The 15,961-nt window shown below is 46.6% G+C and overlaps 1 protein-coding gene across 50 annotated transcripts in view; it reads left to right on the top strand.

The window, feature by feature from the left end:
• EPB41 (erythrocyte membrane protein band 4.1) overlaps positions 1-15,961 on the top strand; it is an 88,232-nt gene that overhangs the window by 48,512 nt on the left and 23,759 nt on the right. For 10 of the 50 annotated variants that reach the window (XM_083810313.1, XM_083810284.1, XM_083810283.1 and 7 more), the window contains 12 exons: positions 54-272; positions 2,477-2,564; positions 3,140-3,292; positions 4,042-4,139; positions 4,489-4,661; positions 5,446-5,562; positions 6,800-6,931; positions 9,572-9,783; positions 11,633-11,689; positions 11,796-11,840; positions 12,683-12,745; positions 15,510-15,689. In XM_083810313.1, coding sequence (XP_083666439.1) covers positions 54-272; positions 2,477-2,564; positions 3,140-3,292; positions 4,042-4,139; positions 4,489-4,661; positions 5,446-5,562; positions 6,800-6,931; positions 9,572-9,783; positions 11,633-11,689; positions 11,796-11,840; positions 12,683-12,745; positions 15,510-15,689 — 1,537 coding nt within the window. The remainder of the gene's footprint in view (positions 1-53; positions 273-2,476; positions 2,565-3,139; positions 3,293-4,041; positions 4,140-4,488; positions 4,662-5,445; positions 5,563-6,799; positions 6,932-9,571; positions 9,784-11,632; positions 11,690-11,795; positions 11,841-12,682; positions 12,746-15,509; positions 15,690-15,961) is intronic. The other 40 variants (XM_083810268.1, XM_083810302.1, XM_083810289.1 and 37 more) reach the window with 13 other exon arrangements.

Genomic DNA, 15,961 nt, shown 5'->3' with positions numbered 1-15,961 from the left:
TTAAGGTCATTATATTCTCTGTTAATAGCGTTTTTTGTTTTTATTCCCCAAAGGTATTACTTGTGTCTTCAGCTTCGACAAGACATCGTTACGGGGCGGCTGCCTTGTTCCTTTGCGACTTTGGCTCTGCTGGGCTCATACACAGTCCAGTCCGAGCTGGGAGACTATGACCCTGATCTACACAGCGCAGATTATATCAGTGAATTTAAACTGGCCCCAAACCAGACTAAAGAGCTTGAAGAGAAGGTTATGGAACTTCATAAAACATACAGGTAAGGTACAGTGGCCGGTGAATTCATTTGTGCATGGCAGCGTGAAGGCAGCAGGTGGAATAATGGGATTTTCTGGTATTTTTCCCACCTCTGCTCTATGGTTTTGGTTTCATGCTGCACCAATTTTTATGGCAGCAACAGAAGCTTTAGCAGTAAGGTGTGAATTTTCAGTTACTGAGAAAATCAGCTAATCTGAAAAGATTTAATATTTAAAAGTTTTGACAGAATCCTTCCAGTGTATGGGATTCTTTCTTCCTGCTTGAAGAAGAAACTATGCTTTTCGTTTATTTTTTTTTAACAGGTGTCCCAAGTGGGTGCTTCTTCTCAACAATATCCATGAAAGCGGGCTTTACTTCATGTGAAAAGTTTGCTTCTTTCACCCTTGTTCTTTGTCTTTTTGTGTTTCTGCTTTTGGATTTATTTTGGATTTTTTTTTTGGATTTTTGAATTTATATTTTTTTGGATTGTAATCTGGTTGGAACAGATCCTGTCTCTGTGTAGCCTGCAGCATGTTTGGGGTTTTCTGCCGCCTGTTATTAAGTAGCGTGTTATAATGTGGAAGTATTCCAGATAATGCTCGAGGTATAAGGCTGCAGCTAGGCTCTCCTCGTGTTTCTGAGTGCAGCAGTGATCTGGGCAGATGCGTCTTGTTCTGGTGAGGTTGGAAGAGTCCTGTGAGTCCTTCTGATACGAGATTTGAGAGTCATAACATTCTGAGCTTGTTTTTCTAGATGCTCTCGAGTGCTTTGATCGCAGAAGCTCCGCAGAGCGCTGTGCTTAGTGACACGGAGAGCATCCGTGGCCAGCAAGCAGCTTCTGCACAGTTCAGAGTTCACAGTTCAGCTCAGTAGGTTTGGGCTTTGGGGGAAAAAAGCCCATAAAACTGCTCCCAGATACTGAGGCCTTGTGGAGCCCCTTGACCTGTGGAAAGCTGCTGGCTGTGACACTAATAACGAGAGCAGAGCAGAGCAGAGACCTCGCAGGCACATGGAAGCTAATAACCTAAGTGCAGCACTAGAGGGTGGAGGGACGCCCCGGCTGTTACCAAAGCTACAATTAACACCTCACTCAGCCCCCGCAAATCGATACTCTAAATTGATTCCCCTCCATTTGCACTGAGAGGAGAGGAAATGAGGGAAAATAAGTACTGGGCCACTGACAGGCTTCATGACTTGAAGTCAAAGGCCGTCAGCTGTCCTGGAAGTGGCAGATCGCATTGCTGAATTATTCATGGCTGCATTACAAGGCTGCCTCACAGTATGGGATGTAGATTTATTTAATGAACTAGTGTGTGCAGGAGGAAGGTTATAATCTGTCCCCGTTTCATTTCTCATCCATATTCTAACGTTAAACTGTCCAGTGGAAAACTTAACCTGCTGAGCTATGCTCTGTCTCTTGCTGCTTTATTTGCAAAGCACAAAGCGTGCGCTGGAGATGGTCACTGCTCTCAGGTCTTGCACAGGGGATTGTCCTCACTGCGCTCATTGTCCAGCACCCCTAAATACCTCTGTTTACATTGCCCACGAGATGTATGTGGGTGTTCAGTAAGAAAGACATCAAAGCAGTGAGCAAAATGAAATGTATGCAACGGAATACTCCCCCAGCAGAGCTGTTAGAGGCACCTTGCACAACAGAAACTTATTAACAAGGGCGCTTCAATAACACCGATAATAGCCTCCATTATCGGGATGTTTCTCTTAAGGGAAGTTCTGATGTGTTGCCTCTCCTGCAGACAGGGTACCATCTGTTCCCAGAAAACGTCTCATTCATCTAGTCTGCCCCAGCAGGGATCTCTGCTAAGTGATTTCAGCTGTCCTTGCCTTTCGTTTGGAGAACAATAGCTGGGTTTGGGAAGGTCTCAAGGCGGTACTGCTAGGTGCACAGTACGTGTCACCCTTTGCCTTCAGCTTAATTGCTGTTTCTTCCGCAGCATCAAGTTTTGTACCCTGCACGTCCTCGCCACATAGCTTGCTTTCAAGTCTGGTGTCTGTAGTGCTCCGCAGAAATACGGTGCATCTGTTCATGAGGATGTCTCAAAGCACAAATTTGTGCATTCTGAGTAACTTAATAATTAATCATCTGGGCACAGATTCGTCTGTGTTCAAAGCAAAAGATCTAACAAGTAAATGGTTCTGTGAAGTCTGATGTGTCCCCTCTTAACTCTCCATTTATGAGAATACCGAGCCCTTCCTCTCTTTCCCCAGATCCATGACTCCAGCCCAAGCAGATCTGGAATTTCTTGAGAATGCAAAAAAGCTGTCCATGTACGGAGTTGACCTTCACCAAGCCAAGGTGAGAATCAGTGCGTGTGCACCAACTGTAGATCTTGTAAATTGACTGTTCTTCCCTTGTTAGGAGCAAGTTTACCCATTTCAGGAAGCCCCCTTTGAAGGATATAGGAAGTAAGCTGGCTACTGTTACAAAAGCATAGACACACAAAAGAAATGCTCAAGGCATTGTTGCAAGCATTGTAAGAGAAGTGATTCTTCCTGATTACTCATTATTTAAATATTATAGGAAGCTTAACAAAGCTGCTGATGTACACGGGTCCTTGCCCTGAGGAGCCTGCAAGGTGAGCTGCTCCCTGTGAGGTGAGCTGCTGCTCTCAGAGAAATGCAGGGTAGGCTCTAGGCACAGCCCCTTGAGCAAACAGCATCGCAGAAGGGAGGAGACCGTAAGAAGAAACGTGAAGGAAAAGCAAGTCTGGCCCTGGCTGCGTAAGGAGCTGAAAATGGAAGTCTGGGAGGTGGGGGGATGAATTAAGAAGCTCAGGAAAAGACAAAAGGAGTAATTTGGAGGACAAACATTGACCTGAAACTTGTAACCCTGACACTGGTCTCTGCTTAAATCTTCATTTTCTTTCTCAGGACTTGGAAGGAGTGGATATCACTCTGGGAGTCTGTTCCAGTGGCCTTCTTGTTTACAAAGATAAGCTGAGAATCAACCGCTTTCCTTGGCCCAAAGTCCTGAAGATTTCCTACAAACGCAGCAGCTTCTTTATTAAGATTCGGCCAGGGGAGGTACGTTGTGACTTCCTTGGGCTGTTTTGTTCAACTACCTTCTGATTATCACCAACTGAAAAACCTGGAAGGTAGCAAGCTTTCTGCTGAGTGGGCATTTTACATTCTCCCATGTTTCTGATCTTGACTCTACTTCAAGTAGAGTGCAGTGACTTTGCTGAAGCGCTAAAAGAAACGGTGGGAGCTTTAAGGTGTCATCCAGCACCACCTCCTGGCACAGTGTGGTATTTCCACATCCAGGCTGAAAGCAGTTCCCAGCTGAAATTGATAGAGGACTTCCTCCTTTTTTGGAAACATGGCAGTTCAAAGGCTTTTTGTCTCGCTTTCACTTAAAAACAACAACAACAAGGAAGCAAGTACACATCCCTTTTCCCTTAGCCTGCCTCGGACAGAGGAGAGGGGAGGTGGCTGAGAGACAGCCATGGCAAAGCAGCCAGGCTGCTGCTGGAAGTCTTCCTGGAGGCTGGGGCCATGGCTTTCTGCTCACGCCTCCTGCAGCAGGTGCCTGGGTCCGTAGTACAGCAGTGGAGAGTGCGTAAATTTGTGCCTGAGCGCTTGGAGAGAGGCTGCAGTGTGGGTCTGCCTCTTTCCTCCTTCCCTTCCTCCTCGTGCTTCAACTGCCACAGCCCATGGAGCGAGCGCAGGGCTCTTGGCCAAGAGCTGCAGGCAGGGCAGGGCAGTGGGCTGGGGACCTTGCTTCTTGCCGCATTTACTTCTTGCTAAACCTAAATAACTTGTGTTTCCTGCAGCAAGAACAGTATGAAAGTACGATTGGATTCAAGCTACCGAGTTACCGGGCAGCAAAGAAGCTGTGGAAAGTTTGTGTTGAGCATCACACGTTTTTCAGGTGAATTTTCTAAACAGCAGGCTTGTCTTTGTCGGTGTTGACTAACTAATGCTGTAGGGGAGCAGCTGAAAATGAGCACTCCTTCAGTGTTCTTAGGGTTCAGCAACAACTGGAGTGAAATGATTGCAGGGAAATTGTTTGTTGCAGTAAATTTCTAGGCAGCTTCCACGTGAGGTCTTCTGTCTTACGTAGATGCAGTGTTTATTGTTAGTATCTGTTGTTTCGTTAACTGAGCATATGCAGAGACTGCTTTAAAATTAAAATACTACAAATGTATTTTAATTTCCCTTTACGTGCTGCTTCCTAGATCTGGAGGCATGCTTCTAAAACATGCGTGTGTGGTTTTCAGGCTGACTTCCACCGAGGCGATCCCCAAGAGCAGGTTCCTGGCGCTGGGCTCCAAGTTCCGCTACAGCGGCCGGACGCAGGCGCAGACCAGGCAGGCGAGCGCCATGATCGACAGACCCGCGCCCCAGTTTGAGAGGACAGCGAGCAAGCGGGCCTCCAGGAGCCTCGACGGAGGTTGGTGCCTGGCGCTTCGTCGCTTTCCAGCAGCGTCCTGGCTGGATCCAGCACGATGCTGTTCACTTGCTGTGTGTCTGACTCTTGCTTTGATGAGAGGTGAAAGGTGATTTAGTGGATTTAGAGTTTTGACTACTTTGAAAACTTTTAATTACTATTTAAATACCACTAGATTCCCTTCTTTATTTAAAAAAGAAAAAAAAGCAGAACTTTTCACTTTAATACCTGAATATAAAAGATAAACCAAATAGTAGTACCGCCAAGAAGTGGCTGACAAAAAAGATGCATGGATGTAGGTGGGTGTTGAAGGCTTATTGCAAAGTTCTGGTATTTCCTCGTTCAACCTCAGCACGTTTTCCTCTTAGCAAATGAGGAATTATCCTATACTAGGATGTTTGTTTAATGTAGCTTCTTAAATTACATTATTTGCCTCAGTGGGGAGAGTTTTGCCACTGCTGTTTGAAACTTTGTTGGTGTCTGTTAAAGGGATGCTAATATTGGAGTTTGTGGCACATCGATTAGGTGGGCTCTTCCCTGACATTTCTAAACGGTAGCAGCAGACTAGAGGAGGTGAGGTGTGAAAGGGGGAGTGCGTGAGTTTGCTGCCCGTGAGCTGGGTCGTGGGGTGCTTGTAAAATCAGGACCCGGGGCTGCAATCCCGTACCTGAATGTCAGAGCATGGAAAGAGAAGCCTGTGAATGTAACGCTTCTGTCCCGGTTGAAGTCTGCAGCCTTTCTCCATCTGCTGTGTGGGCAGTTGTTAACATGTGCGCCATTTCTTCAGCTAAACGTGCGACTCAAAAAGTTGAGTTCAGAGCCGTAGAGGAAGAGAAGCAGGAGGAGGTGGTGGTGGTTGAGGTTCCTGAACCAAAACCCGCGGATCAGTTCCCAGAGAAGCCAGGTATAGCGGTGGTGGCTACAAATCTCTGCAGCGCCTTTCCTATCCTTTCCCCACTGAGACGCCTTTACATGCTTGTTCCTGACAACTCTGAAAAGTTTCACCAAACCTGGCGGCTTTCTTTTTCGTTTCTTTGCAAGAAGAGTTCCGCAGTCAGAGGATGGGCAGCTCTGGGAGTCTGGAGACTTGTTAAATTTCTGCCTTGCACCTGGCCGGACAGTAATTTGGGGAGGTGGGGGGATGTTTAGGATGTACTGGCACTTAAGACCTGTCTCCGTATTAAATTTTGGTGATTTTATAAATGTGGATTAGAAAACTTCAAAGTTCTTTACCTGTGATCCTGAAACTTCTTGTAAAGCTTCTGAAAGATTTCATCCCTGGAACTGCTTGCAATTTTTAAGCCTATTTTGGTTTCTGTTGGTGGTTTTGAGAAATGCCTTCCATTTTGCTACATGGAGCCTAGATTTCTCTTAAGATAGGTATTACTATAAATATTTATGCCCTCTAAACAGATGTTTGTAGGTACAACAGTATATTTGAATATTAATGAGTGTATCATAGCAGTAGTGGTGTCAAATATTTACTTTCTTCCTCACATAAATAGGGAATGCCTGTGCTGCGTTAGGACTGGAGATAATTCATATGCAAATGCATTGTGTGCTTTTCTACTTCCCTTCTTCTACCTTGAAGATTTTACAGTGTGCTTTTGACATCACTGCTTTTCTGGTCTGAAATCTAGATCAAGGTTTCCTCGAGTGACGTGGCTGACTCCTCTACCTCTGTCTCCCGCTCTATTCCTACTAGTCAGCGTAGCCTGGCAGTGAAAACCCATTGCTGTAAAAGCAGAAGACGGAGAGTTAAGATTTAAGACCCCAGGACAGATGGCTGCATGTTCTTAATTTTCAGATTTGAGAGCTGGGAGCGAGCGAGGTGCTCGAGACCAAGTTTTCCTGTCCCCCCATAGCTCAGCTCTGTCCCTGCCTAGGAAAGAAGCTCACAAAGCTTTTTCACGTTGCTTTTAACTCTCACCTAATCCACTGTTGGGACCGGCAGTGCTAGAAGGACTGACAGGCAGTTGCACTGTGGAGAATTATTACTAATCAACCTGGTTTAGAAACTCGTTGCTGTTCTCAGATGCTGCCTGGTTGAGGAATCTGAGCTGTGTCCTGTGCTGCGGTGACTGTTGTGTGTCCGCGCCGGTTTACAGACGCTTTACTAATGCATGCAAAACTCTTTCTAGCCAAGCACGTGCTTGAAAATTTTGAAATGAAACCCATTGCAGAGGAGGAAGAGGAGGAGGAGGAGAAGGTAGAGGTGGCTCAGGTTCCCGTTGCCAAGCCGAAGCCGCCAGAACCGTTGCAGAAGCGGTCAGGTACAGCCGCAGCAGCGCGGTGCCGGCCGCCCGCGCCGCAGCCTGCGGGGTTGAAGTGGTTGAAGTGCTGCAGGACAGAGGCTGCGTTGTTTGCAGTGGTGTTAATGCCATTAAAATCGCAGGGTAGCTTTTGCAGGTGTGCTGGACCCTGCCGCTGTAACCCTGGAGTGTTTCCTACCAGGGTTTGCCTCTGCGTGAAACGCGAGTGGAGTGTCGTGCGGTGGCTTGGCTGTGTGCTGGAATTAATGGCAGCTGTGTGTGATGGCCTTCTAACGCTCCCGGGTCACCGTCCCTAAAAATCAGGCCGTGGGGGTCACCTCCGCGCCGCTCCTCCCCAGCTGGGTTTTCTTTCAGCAGCTTCACAGCTACGCCCCTGTCGTAACTCAAAGCAGGGTCGGTCGTTACAGGAAGAGGAGACTGAAGGTGTGGAGGGGGTAACTGCTACCTTCACCTGGTTTTGTGAATGTTACGGCAAATACCGAACCAGTCCTCGCACTTGGTACCTGCTACAGCAGAGCAAACAGCAGCGACTGTGTTAGCCCCGAACCTGAGCACGTCTAAGAGTCTCCTACTGCCACCACCCCTTCTTCTTACTCACCTCCTTCGCCCTTTTTCCTCCTCTTGACACTTTTCTTCCAATATGTACCATTTTCTTGGCCAGGATGATAAAGATCAGTATTTTAAGTCGTGTACTTTGGAGTAGTGCTTTGTACTGTGTTTAAATCCAGAGCAGCATATCAGAAGAGCTAGAGGCAGTTAATCAGGTAAACCTAACCAGAGTAACGCACTTCTGGACAGAACACAGCTCATCGCTGAATGGCAAAGGAAAAGCTCGGTGCCTTTTATCATTTTTGCTGTGTCTCGATGCTCTGAAGCACTGTGAAAGAAGCACAAGTCCCTAAAGAGAAGCGGCCGTGCAGATTTACTGCTGGCAGTATTTCCTTTTCTGTTTGGTCTTCAAGGTGCCATTTTAACACACACAAAACATTTTTAGCCAAACGTGTTCTTGGCAATGTTGAGATAAGCCCAGTTGAAGAAGAGGAAGAAAAATTGGTGGTGATGGGAGAATTAGAGCAGGTCCTGCAGGAGCCGGCTACCACCGCGACTTCTCTTCCCACCCGTATGGTTTGTGTGTCGTCGTTCTAAGCCTGACCGTGTCTGCCATGTCACAGCCCCTGCGTTCAACCTCTCCGGCAGCTGTCACCGCTTCTGGGGCGTAAATAACGCCAAGACGCTGGGCCGTTTGCCTTTGTGAAAGGATAACAAAATACCTGGTGCGCGGAAATGAGCTGCCGTGCTGAAGAATGGCGGAGAGGGTGCAGGGAGTGGCGGTGGTTTGGGCTTCTAGTGTGGATTTGCAGCAAGACCCAGTCTCCAGGAGTTTGCTTTAGAAGTGGAATTTTGGTCTCTGACAAATCAGGGTCTTGCTTTTTTGACCCGTCTTGCAAGTTTTTGCCCACATGGATGACACCTGATTCCGTACACTTTTTAGACACCCAGATGAGAGGCAGTTATCTGCTCATTGAAAGGTGAAATGGCAACTCTCATCGAGGAGTTACTTAAAATTATAATTTATTTTTAATGCCAAATTTTCTGGTGTCTTTGACTAGCTGGGTGGACACTAGTAACCTAGTATTGACTGCGGTAATTCACAGCGTGCCTTTTCCTTTATAAACTATGACTTTTTAAATATGACTAGGTATATTTATAGTGGAACAGCCAAAAGAGCAGCATCAGGAGAGCTAAATAGTTCATCATATCTATAGATACGCACCATGAATTACTTGCGGGCTGGCTTTGTTGCCCAGGATTAGCTTGAATATGGCTGGAAGTGTCAGCTCTCAGAGATCAGGAGCATGTCTGGGAAGTCAGAACTCAAGGAAAGGAGGAGGCAGTTGATTTTGTGCATACCTAGTGCTCTTGTTTAAGACAGTCATCCTCTTGAAAGACGATTTCTTTGAAGCGTGTTGTTAATTTCTGCATTTTCACCGATTTGGAGATAATGGATATCTTCTCAGGGCAGTGTCTTGTGCTGCAGCAGGAGTTATCCATCTCAGACCACAGCGTGAGTCTGCTTTGAAGGCCACCTGCACGTTGCTGTAAAGTTTTATGGAGAAATGCTTGTAGGGTTTGTTTGTGTTTTCCTTCTTCGGATTGATGAAAAGTTTGGGGAAATGGGGGAAAAAACAAAGACGGTCTTGCTCTTCCAGAAACCATCCGTTTCTGGTTGAAGACATCCAAAGGAAGTCAGGAATTCACCGCAGCTCTTAAGTGTTTCTATTTTAAAGGTTGCATCGTAATGGACCTCTGTTTCGCTTGTGTCTGAAAGACCCAGGAATCAATGGCACAACGTCAAAAATAGATTAGCCTTTCTGGCGTGGCTTCTCTGCAGAGTGCAAGCTTGCTTTTTGTAAACCATCTCGTGTGGGGTTTTATTTTATTTTATTTCAACCATTAGGAAAATAATCTCAACTTTCCCATACTAAACGCACAAGCTGCTTTGCTCAACATCTTTTTCCCCCTTTCCCCCCTTCTCCCTCCTCCCTTTCTCTTGAAACTACAGCACTGTAATTCGGGAAGACTTTGCCCGGAGCTTTGCCCGCTCTGAACCTTGTTGCTGTCTGTCTCTCCCACCCTCAGCAGTGGCAGTGATAACACCCGAGAGGAGCCCCCGGCCCACCTCTGCCCCGGCCATCGCCCAGAGCCACCTCACTGAAGCTGTCCCAGCTAAGCCCGATGTGAAGGAAGCCATCGCTGTGTCCAAAGCAGAAAAGGAAGCAGTGAAAGCTGAGACCAAGCGCGAAGAGATCCCACCAGAGAGAGCCAAGGCAGAGCCAGCTGATGCATCCAAGGTATGCCAGTCCGGGCTCTCTTTGGAAGGGGCTGGTGCCAGGCTGGAGCCGCAGCTCAAAACCAGCCCGAGCAGCAGCTCTGGGCACCTTCCCTTCCTCAGTGATGATGAAGGGGATTCCTCACCCAGGCAGTGGATGGGAGGGATGTACGGGGACGTGGGGCCGAGAGAATTCCCAGCCCTGCCCCTCAGGATACAAGGAGGAGGATGTCCGTGTGAAGGCAGGGCGGTTCTGCCTTTGGTAGTTCCAGCCTAAACCCATCTTGCTGATACATCAGTTAAAAAATGGGCAAGAATTGCACACGTTAATCATTTGAGTTCACGGTACTTGAATTTTGGGGCTCACCCTTTGCTAAGCTGTGTCTGCTGTTTGCTGGTACGACAGCAGGAGGGATTCCAGTGAAAGCAGCGACACAGACCAGGTCCGCAGCCAAGTGTCTAAATGCAAAGGTTTTTTAAATTGATGTGCTTTCCCTGGGTGTTTCTGAAAACTAGGCAGAAACTTTTATTGTTAACGGTGCTGTTCAGACCTTGAAGGGGGATTATTTAAATGAAATTTTTTAGAGAATGCTCACACTTTCCACAGATGTCTGAGACCTCTGCTGGTGTTGATATGATACTGATATATGTGTATTGGTATTTTAAGTCAAAATGGTGTGTAAAAAAAAAAAATTGTTCATATTACAGTGTCCTTAATATTCTGCAAATCTTATTGACTGGAAGCTTTCAGTGTTGCAGCAGAGGTGCATGCCTTGAGTTACAATTTCCACATTACCCTGATGTTCAGTTGTTCTCTGCATTCCTGGAACCACATTTTTCCTGTGACATGTTATGCATATGGTCTTGTATGCATAAAAGCCACTAGATATATGGTCTCGTGTGCCATACTCCCTGGGAGATCACTGTCAGTTAGGGTTGGGAAGTGGAGGTAAAGAAAGGACAGCTGCTTTAAAAAAAAATCTTGGTCTGTATGGCCAGTAAGTTCAAAATGAAAATGCTAAAGGAGATCTACAGGATGTTGCTTTGAGTATCCCTGTTCCTGCACGGCTGCTGACCCTCCCTACCATTAAACTGAGAATAAGTACGTTTTATTCATCCCGTTTCCCTTATTACAGGTTTGTGGGTTTCTTTTTTCTTAAATGCTTAAATTGTGTTGGTTTTTTTTTTTTCCTTTAAATGTAGATGTGGGGGGAAATTGTGGATTTGAACGTGCCAAATTTACCCTGTTTCTCAAATGTAGCTGTATCACTTCTTTTAACACCCACCGATGCTTTCACCTTCAGAGTATTTGGCAATCCAGTTTCCCTAAAATGCATTCCTTAAAATGTTAAGACAATCTGGGCTCTCTACTCATGGTCAGTAAAGAACTTAATTTGTGCTGCTGGGTTCATTTTAAAGATAGGTCCCTTCCTACTGACTGTATGACCATATTACAGTATCCGTGCATAACATCTCATTTGCTGGTCTTGAGAAGTTCTGCGTTGATCTGAACATGTTGCTTTGGGTACTGATCTCCCTGGGAGATCCAGCTCTAAATGAGGTTTTAAAACATCGACTGACAAATCTAACGCACGTGGGAAGCCAGCCTTCAGGAGCACTAGAGAGCACTAGCTGCAAATGCAAATACTTCTCAAGCTGAAAGAATTATTTCGACTGCTGTTGAACTAACAGACTGGCGGAGAGCTGCGGTGTTATTAACTCTTTCTGGCAGGCTGCATGTTGGTTTTTGCATGTTCACCCAGCATCTCAAAACCAACTTGATGCAGCTGTGGTTTGAAACTAAATTGTCTCTTGAAAAAAAAAAGTCTACTAACAAGAAATGTTTTTACCAATTTATTTCTTAAATGTAGGTGAGGAAAACGCACACTGAGGTCACAGTACCCACTACGAATGGTGACCAGCCCCAGGTTTGTGCCAATAATTCAGTTAGGTTGCTCACATTTTTGAAGGTTCAACACGGTTAAATGAACCAACAATTTTTGTGTTTTTTTGTTTTTTATCACTGCCACACAGCAGCAGCCTGCAGAAAAAGAGGAAGAACTGATAAGAATGAGGAAGGTTAGCCATTTTCCACTTTCACCAAACAAATTTGCCATATCATTCATGCATACGTAACCGATTTAAAAAGACAGTGCTCCAATTTCTTCATGTGCTTTGGGTTGGGTTTTTGGTTTTTGTTGTTTTTAAACTGCAACTATCAAATACTTGATGTCAAAGTGAATGGCTTTTTCCCATAGACAGTCTGATTGCTAAAATTTGCATGTTGAATGTTAGAGAGAAACATATACCTATAACTCTATATGACCTATAAAATTTATCTTTGCTTCTCTGTGACAAATTTAGTTAGAAACCAAAGAAAACCGTATCGTGTGCATTCCAGGAAATGCAAAAAAAAAGTTTAATATTTTTTTGTACTGATGGAGTAATAGGGGAAAAATTCAAGATGGGAAAGGTGTTTTAAGTATAGTTACTATGCACATTGAAGCCGTGTAAAAATTACATGTAGAGCACCAAACCAGCCTAGTACATTGTGGCGGGCATGCATCACTATCAGGAATATGAAGTTATTACCTCGTGCAAGGCTTCCACAGCAGCACGGTAAGCTGTCTCTTTGTGGAGAGCAGTGTAAATCAACGCAAAAGCCGATGAAACACTGGGAGCTGTCTCTTTAAAGGACCCATTGCATTTTCCCATTCTCATGAGCCCGAACTTCCATTTCCTGGTGGTGACTCGGTGCAGGCGTTCTTGTGGCTCCGTGGCCCATCCCACACCGGCACAGCGCTGCGCTCCAAACGTTGAGTTAACTTTTTAATTTGCCAATTTGTGAATCCCGCAAGAACAACATTTTAATTTTTTGTGCTTTTCTTTTTTTTGTTCCCCCTTTTCTTTCATTTTCACAGAAAAGATCAAAGAGACTAGATGGTGAAAACATTTATATCAGGCATAGCAATTTAATGTTGGAGGTTTGTATGAACTTGAAGCTTTTTTCAGTTGCGTTTGCCTAGACCTTCTGCATTCTGTGCTGATCTTTTTCTTCCTCTTCTGCTGCTGCTGCCTTTGTTTTTGCATGCTGTTGCATGAAAGACTTTTTTTTAAGTACGCTTTTGCATGCTGACAGTAAACATGACGATGCGCAGGCATTCTTCCTTCTACCTCTTCTGACTTTCATTCTCTCATACTTACCCAAAATGTATGATTGGCAGAGCCGTGTGCTCAGCCCGCTCTGTTCTTGGACCCGCGGGTGGTGAGCTGGGTGCTCATATCGGCACGAATCGTGGTGGGAGTGCTCGTTTGCAGGTCCCTCCTAGCCTGAAATAAATGATTTTCTTGCGAGCAAAGACAGCCTATGAGAAAGTAAAGTAAATTTCAGTGACCACCATGGCCTTCAGGCCACTGGGACAGCCACGTTGCTTAAAGCAGAGGCACGAAGCCAGCCCATCTTTCAGATGGGGCCATGTGGGATGGTCGCCGTGATCCTCCTGCGACCGCCCTCTTGCCTTGCAGCATCTCCAGCAGTGCCTCGGTGCTGAGCCCCTGGGGCTGGCCTGGTGGCTCGGAGCGATGTTTGGCTGCAGAGCTGTTCCCTTTGGCTTTGGGAGCCCTTCACCCTTGGCTTCACCCAAGCACAGTCTCAGAACAGAACCTGCCAATCATATATTTTCCTACACACCGTGTTACAGAAGATGTTTGTGGCTTCTGGTCCTCCTCTGTTCCTGCCTTACGTGTTTCTACTCAACCTTGCAGCACCAGCAGCTGGTAGGGTTTCCCTGTTGATATCTCTTGAAAGTTGAAGTGTACTAACTGCCTTCTCCTAATCTGAATTTTAAACGTTTTGCAGCTTTGGGGTTTTTTTTTGACTGCTACAATTTAAGCTTTCGGACACGAGTGAGAGGTCAGCAGACGGGCAGAGTTCGGCCACCGCCGGCGCGCTGCGAAGACTGTGCCTGTCGCTTTCTTTAGGCCAACGCGAGCGGCTCCTTCTCCCCTCCTCCAAGCAGAGCTTTTACCTACACGTTGCTCCTCAATGGCTTTTTCCTATCAGTGTGGTGCTGGGCTCTGCTCCCTCGCCCGCCTCCACCCGGTTCTGTTGCAGGTGCTCCAGCCCTCGCCTAGAGGAGGGCTGGCCCCGGCGCCTCACCCCTTTGCTCCTTTTTACTCCCCGCGTTTTGACAGATCGGGTGACTTCCAGCACAACCGCTTGCGGAGAAATACTCCAGAAGCTGCTGCTTGGTTTTATGGAAAGCCGTTTAACGCTCAGCAACCCGCGCTCCGTGGTCTTAGGAAAAGGCAAAAAGACGAGGGGGAGCTTAATGCTCCGAGGGCTTGTTCCTTAAGATGCTTTTGAGATCGGTTGTGGCTTCACGTGTCGCTCCGGGGCTTTAGCTTCTCTGCAGGCTCTCAGGACCAGCTCGTGGCAGGCAGGCCAGGGGCTTTCTCTTCTCTCAGCCAGGGGCAGCTGGAGGGCTCCCGGACCCACGCAGAGGTCCCGACTTTACCATGGTGTCCTCAGCAGACCTATTCGTGCTTCTTCTAACGAGCAAGCACTTGCCTCGTGCTTTTATCTGGGACAGATGCCAAAGCTGTTGTTTCCCCAGAACCGTGCCAAAAAGAGCAAATGTTGTTAATGAGGCGTTTGGGGCTATAACCCCGTAAACCGAAGGTGGTGTGTCCTGGGTACGCTGCAGGAATGCCGGTATCGGGGTAGGGTGGAGGGGGGCTTCCTTTAGGGGTGCATTTGCTTCCAGAAGCACTTGCTCTCCCATCTTCTAAAATCTATGGGCTGAGTCACAACTAAAAGCATAAGAAGAGCAAAATGTGCCAGTGATGCTTCTACTGACCTTACTTTCCCCTTTTCTAATGAGTGAGGCTTGCTGCTTTTTGGCATTGTCCAGAAAAGTTGTTGTTTGGCTTAAGCCTATTTTATGCAAAAGCTTCGTTTTAAACCAACTGTTTTGCTTGCAAGGAGAGGCTATTTCTGAACACATTAGTCGAACTGAGCTGACTTGCCTTGAAGTCTGTGCATTTATGCTGTAAACTGGCATCGCAGAGTAGAAATCTGGCTCTTTCCAGATCAATAATTTTAGCAGGAGTTTCGTGATTGATCCAGCATAAAGTAAATTCTCAGTTCAATTTTAGAGGTCTACCCTCTCATCTTCAGTCTGAAGTCTAAGGCTCCTATGGTAGCTCTTGGAGATGAGAGGAGAAAAAAAAAGTGATGGGGATATTCTGGGACCACAGATAACTTCCGATAAGATGACAGAATAGATACAAAGAGAACGAGTGAAATTGGAAAAACGTTTCTTAACATTAACTGCATTTATACCCTTGAAAAGTCAGGCTAGCAGAGGGAAAAGAAAGCAAACCCACCCAATTTAGAGGCATGAAATTGAAGAACCCAAACAAACTTAGTCTTGCAATTCAGTAAATCCCACGTGCAGAAATCCCACGAGCTAACAACTCGGCTGTCATCTGTTTCGGTGTAGCTTGAGCTGAAGTGACGGCAAGTCTCGCTCCTGGCAGACACCCCGCTGTGCTGGTTGCAGATTTGCTCGATACGAGACGGGATAGAAAGGAGAGAGGACGTTCCCTTGGTGTGTTTACAGTGTGAGCACAATTGATGGAAGTCGGCAACATCTCTGCTGAGTGCAGCTTTGCTATGTGGCAGCGTAGGCAACTGTAGGTGCCTGTCTCTGTGCCTCCTCATTTATTCTGTCCTTTCACTACTAGGATCTAGATAAGACCCAAGAAGAAATAAAGAAGCACCACGCCAACATCAGCGAGTTGAAGAAGAACTTCATGGAGTCTGTCCCGGAGCCTCGGCCGAGTGAATGGGACAAACGTTTGTCCACTCACTCCCCCTTCCGAACGCTTAACGTCAACGGGCAGATTCCCACGGGAGCGGATGGAGTGAGTACCCTGACGCCGCGCGGGTGGTGGCTCGCTGCGTGCCGCTTCCAGGGACGGCCTCGCGAGCTCAGGTCGAGCCTCAGCTCCCCGGAGCTTTGGTTCCGTTTGAGGAGACTTTTAACGTGCGTAATGATCCCTAAGAGAATGGGTGCTTTAGTTTTAGTGCCATAAAAATGCGATTTATTTTTGTGAATTGTATAAAAGCGTAGGAATTTGTCACCTGGTATCGATACTCCTTTTCCTAGCGTTGCTGTCATCCGTGCTGATAGCGT

The sequence above is a fragment of the Anser anser genome (assembly GCF_964211835.1).
Source record: "Anser anser genome assembly, chromosome: 24".
NCBI classification, from domain to species: domain Eukaryota; kingdom Metazoa; phylum Chordata; class Aves; order Anseriformes; family Anatidae; genus Anser; species Anser anser.
This window is presented reverse-complemented; position numbering and strand designations above follow the sequence as displayed.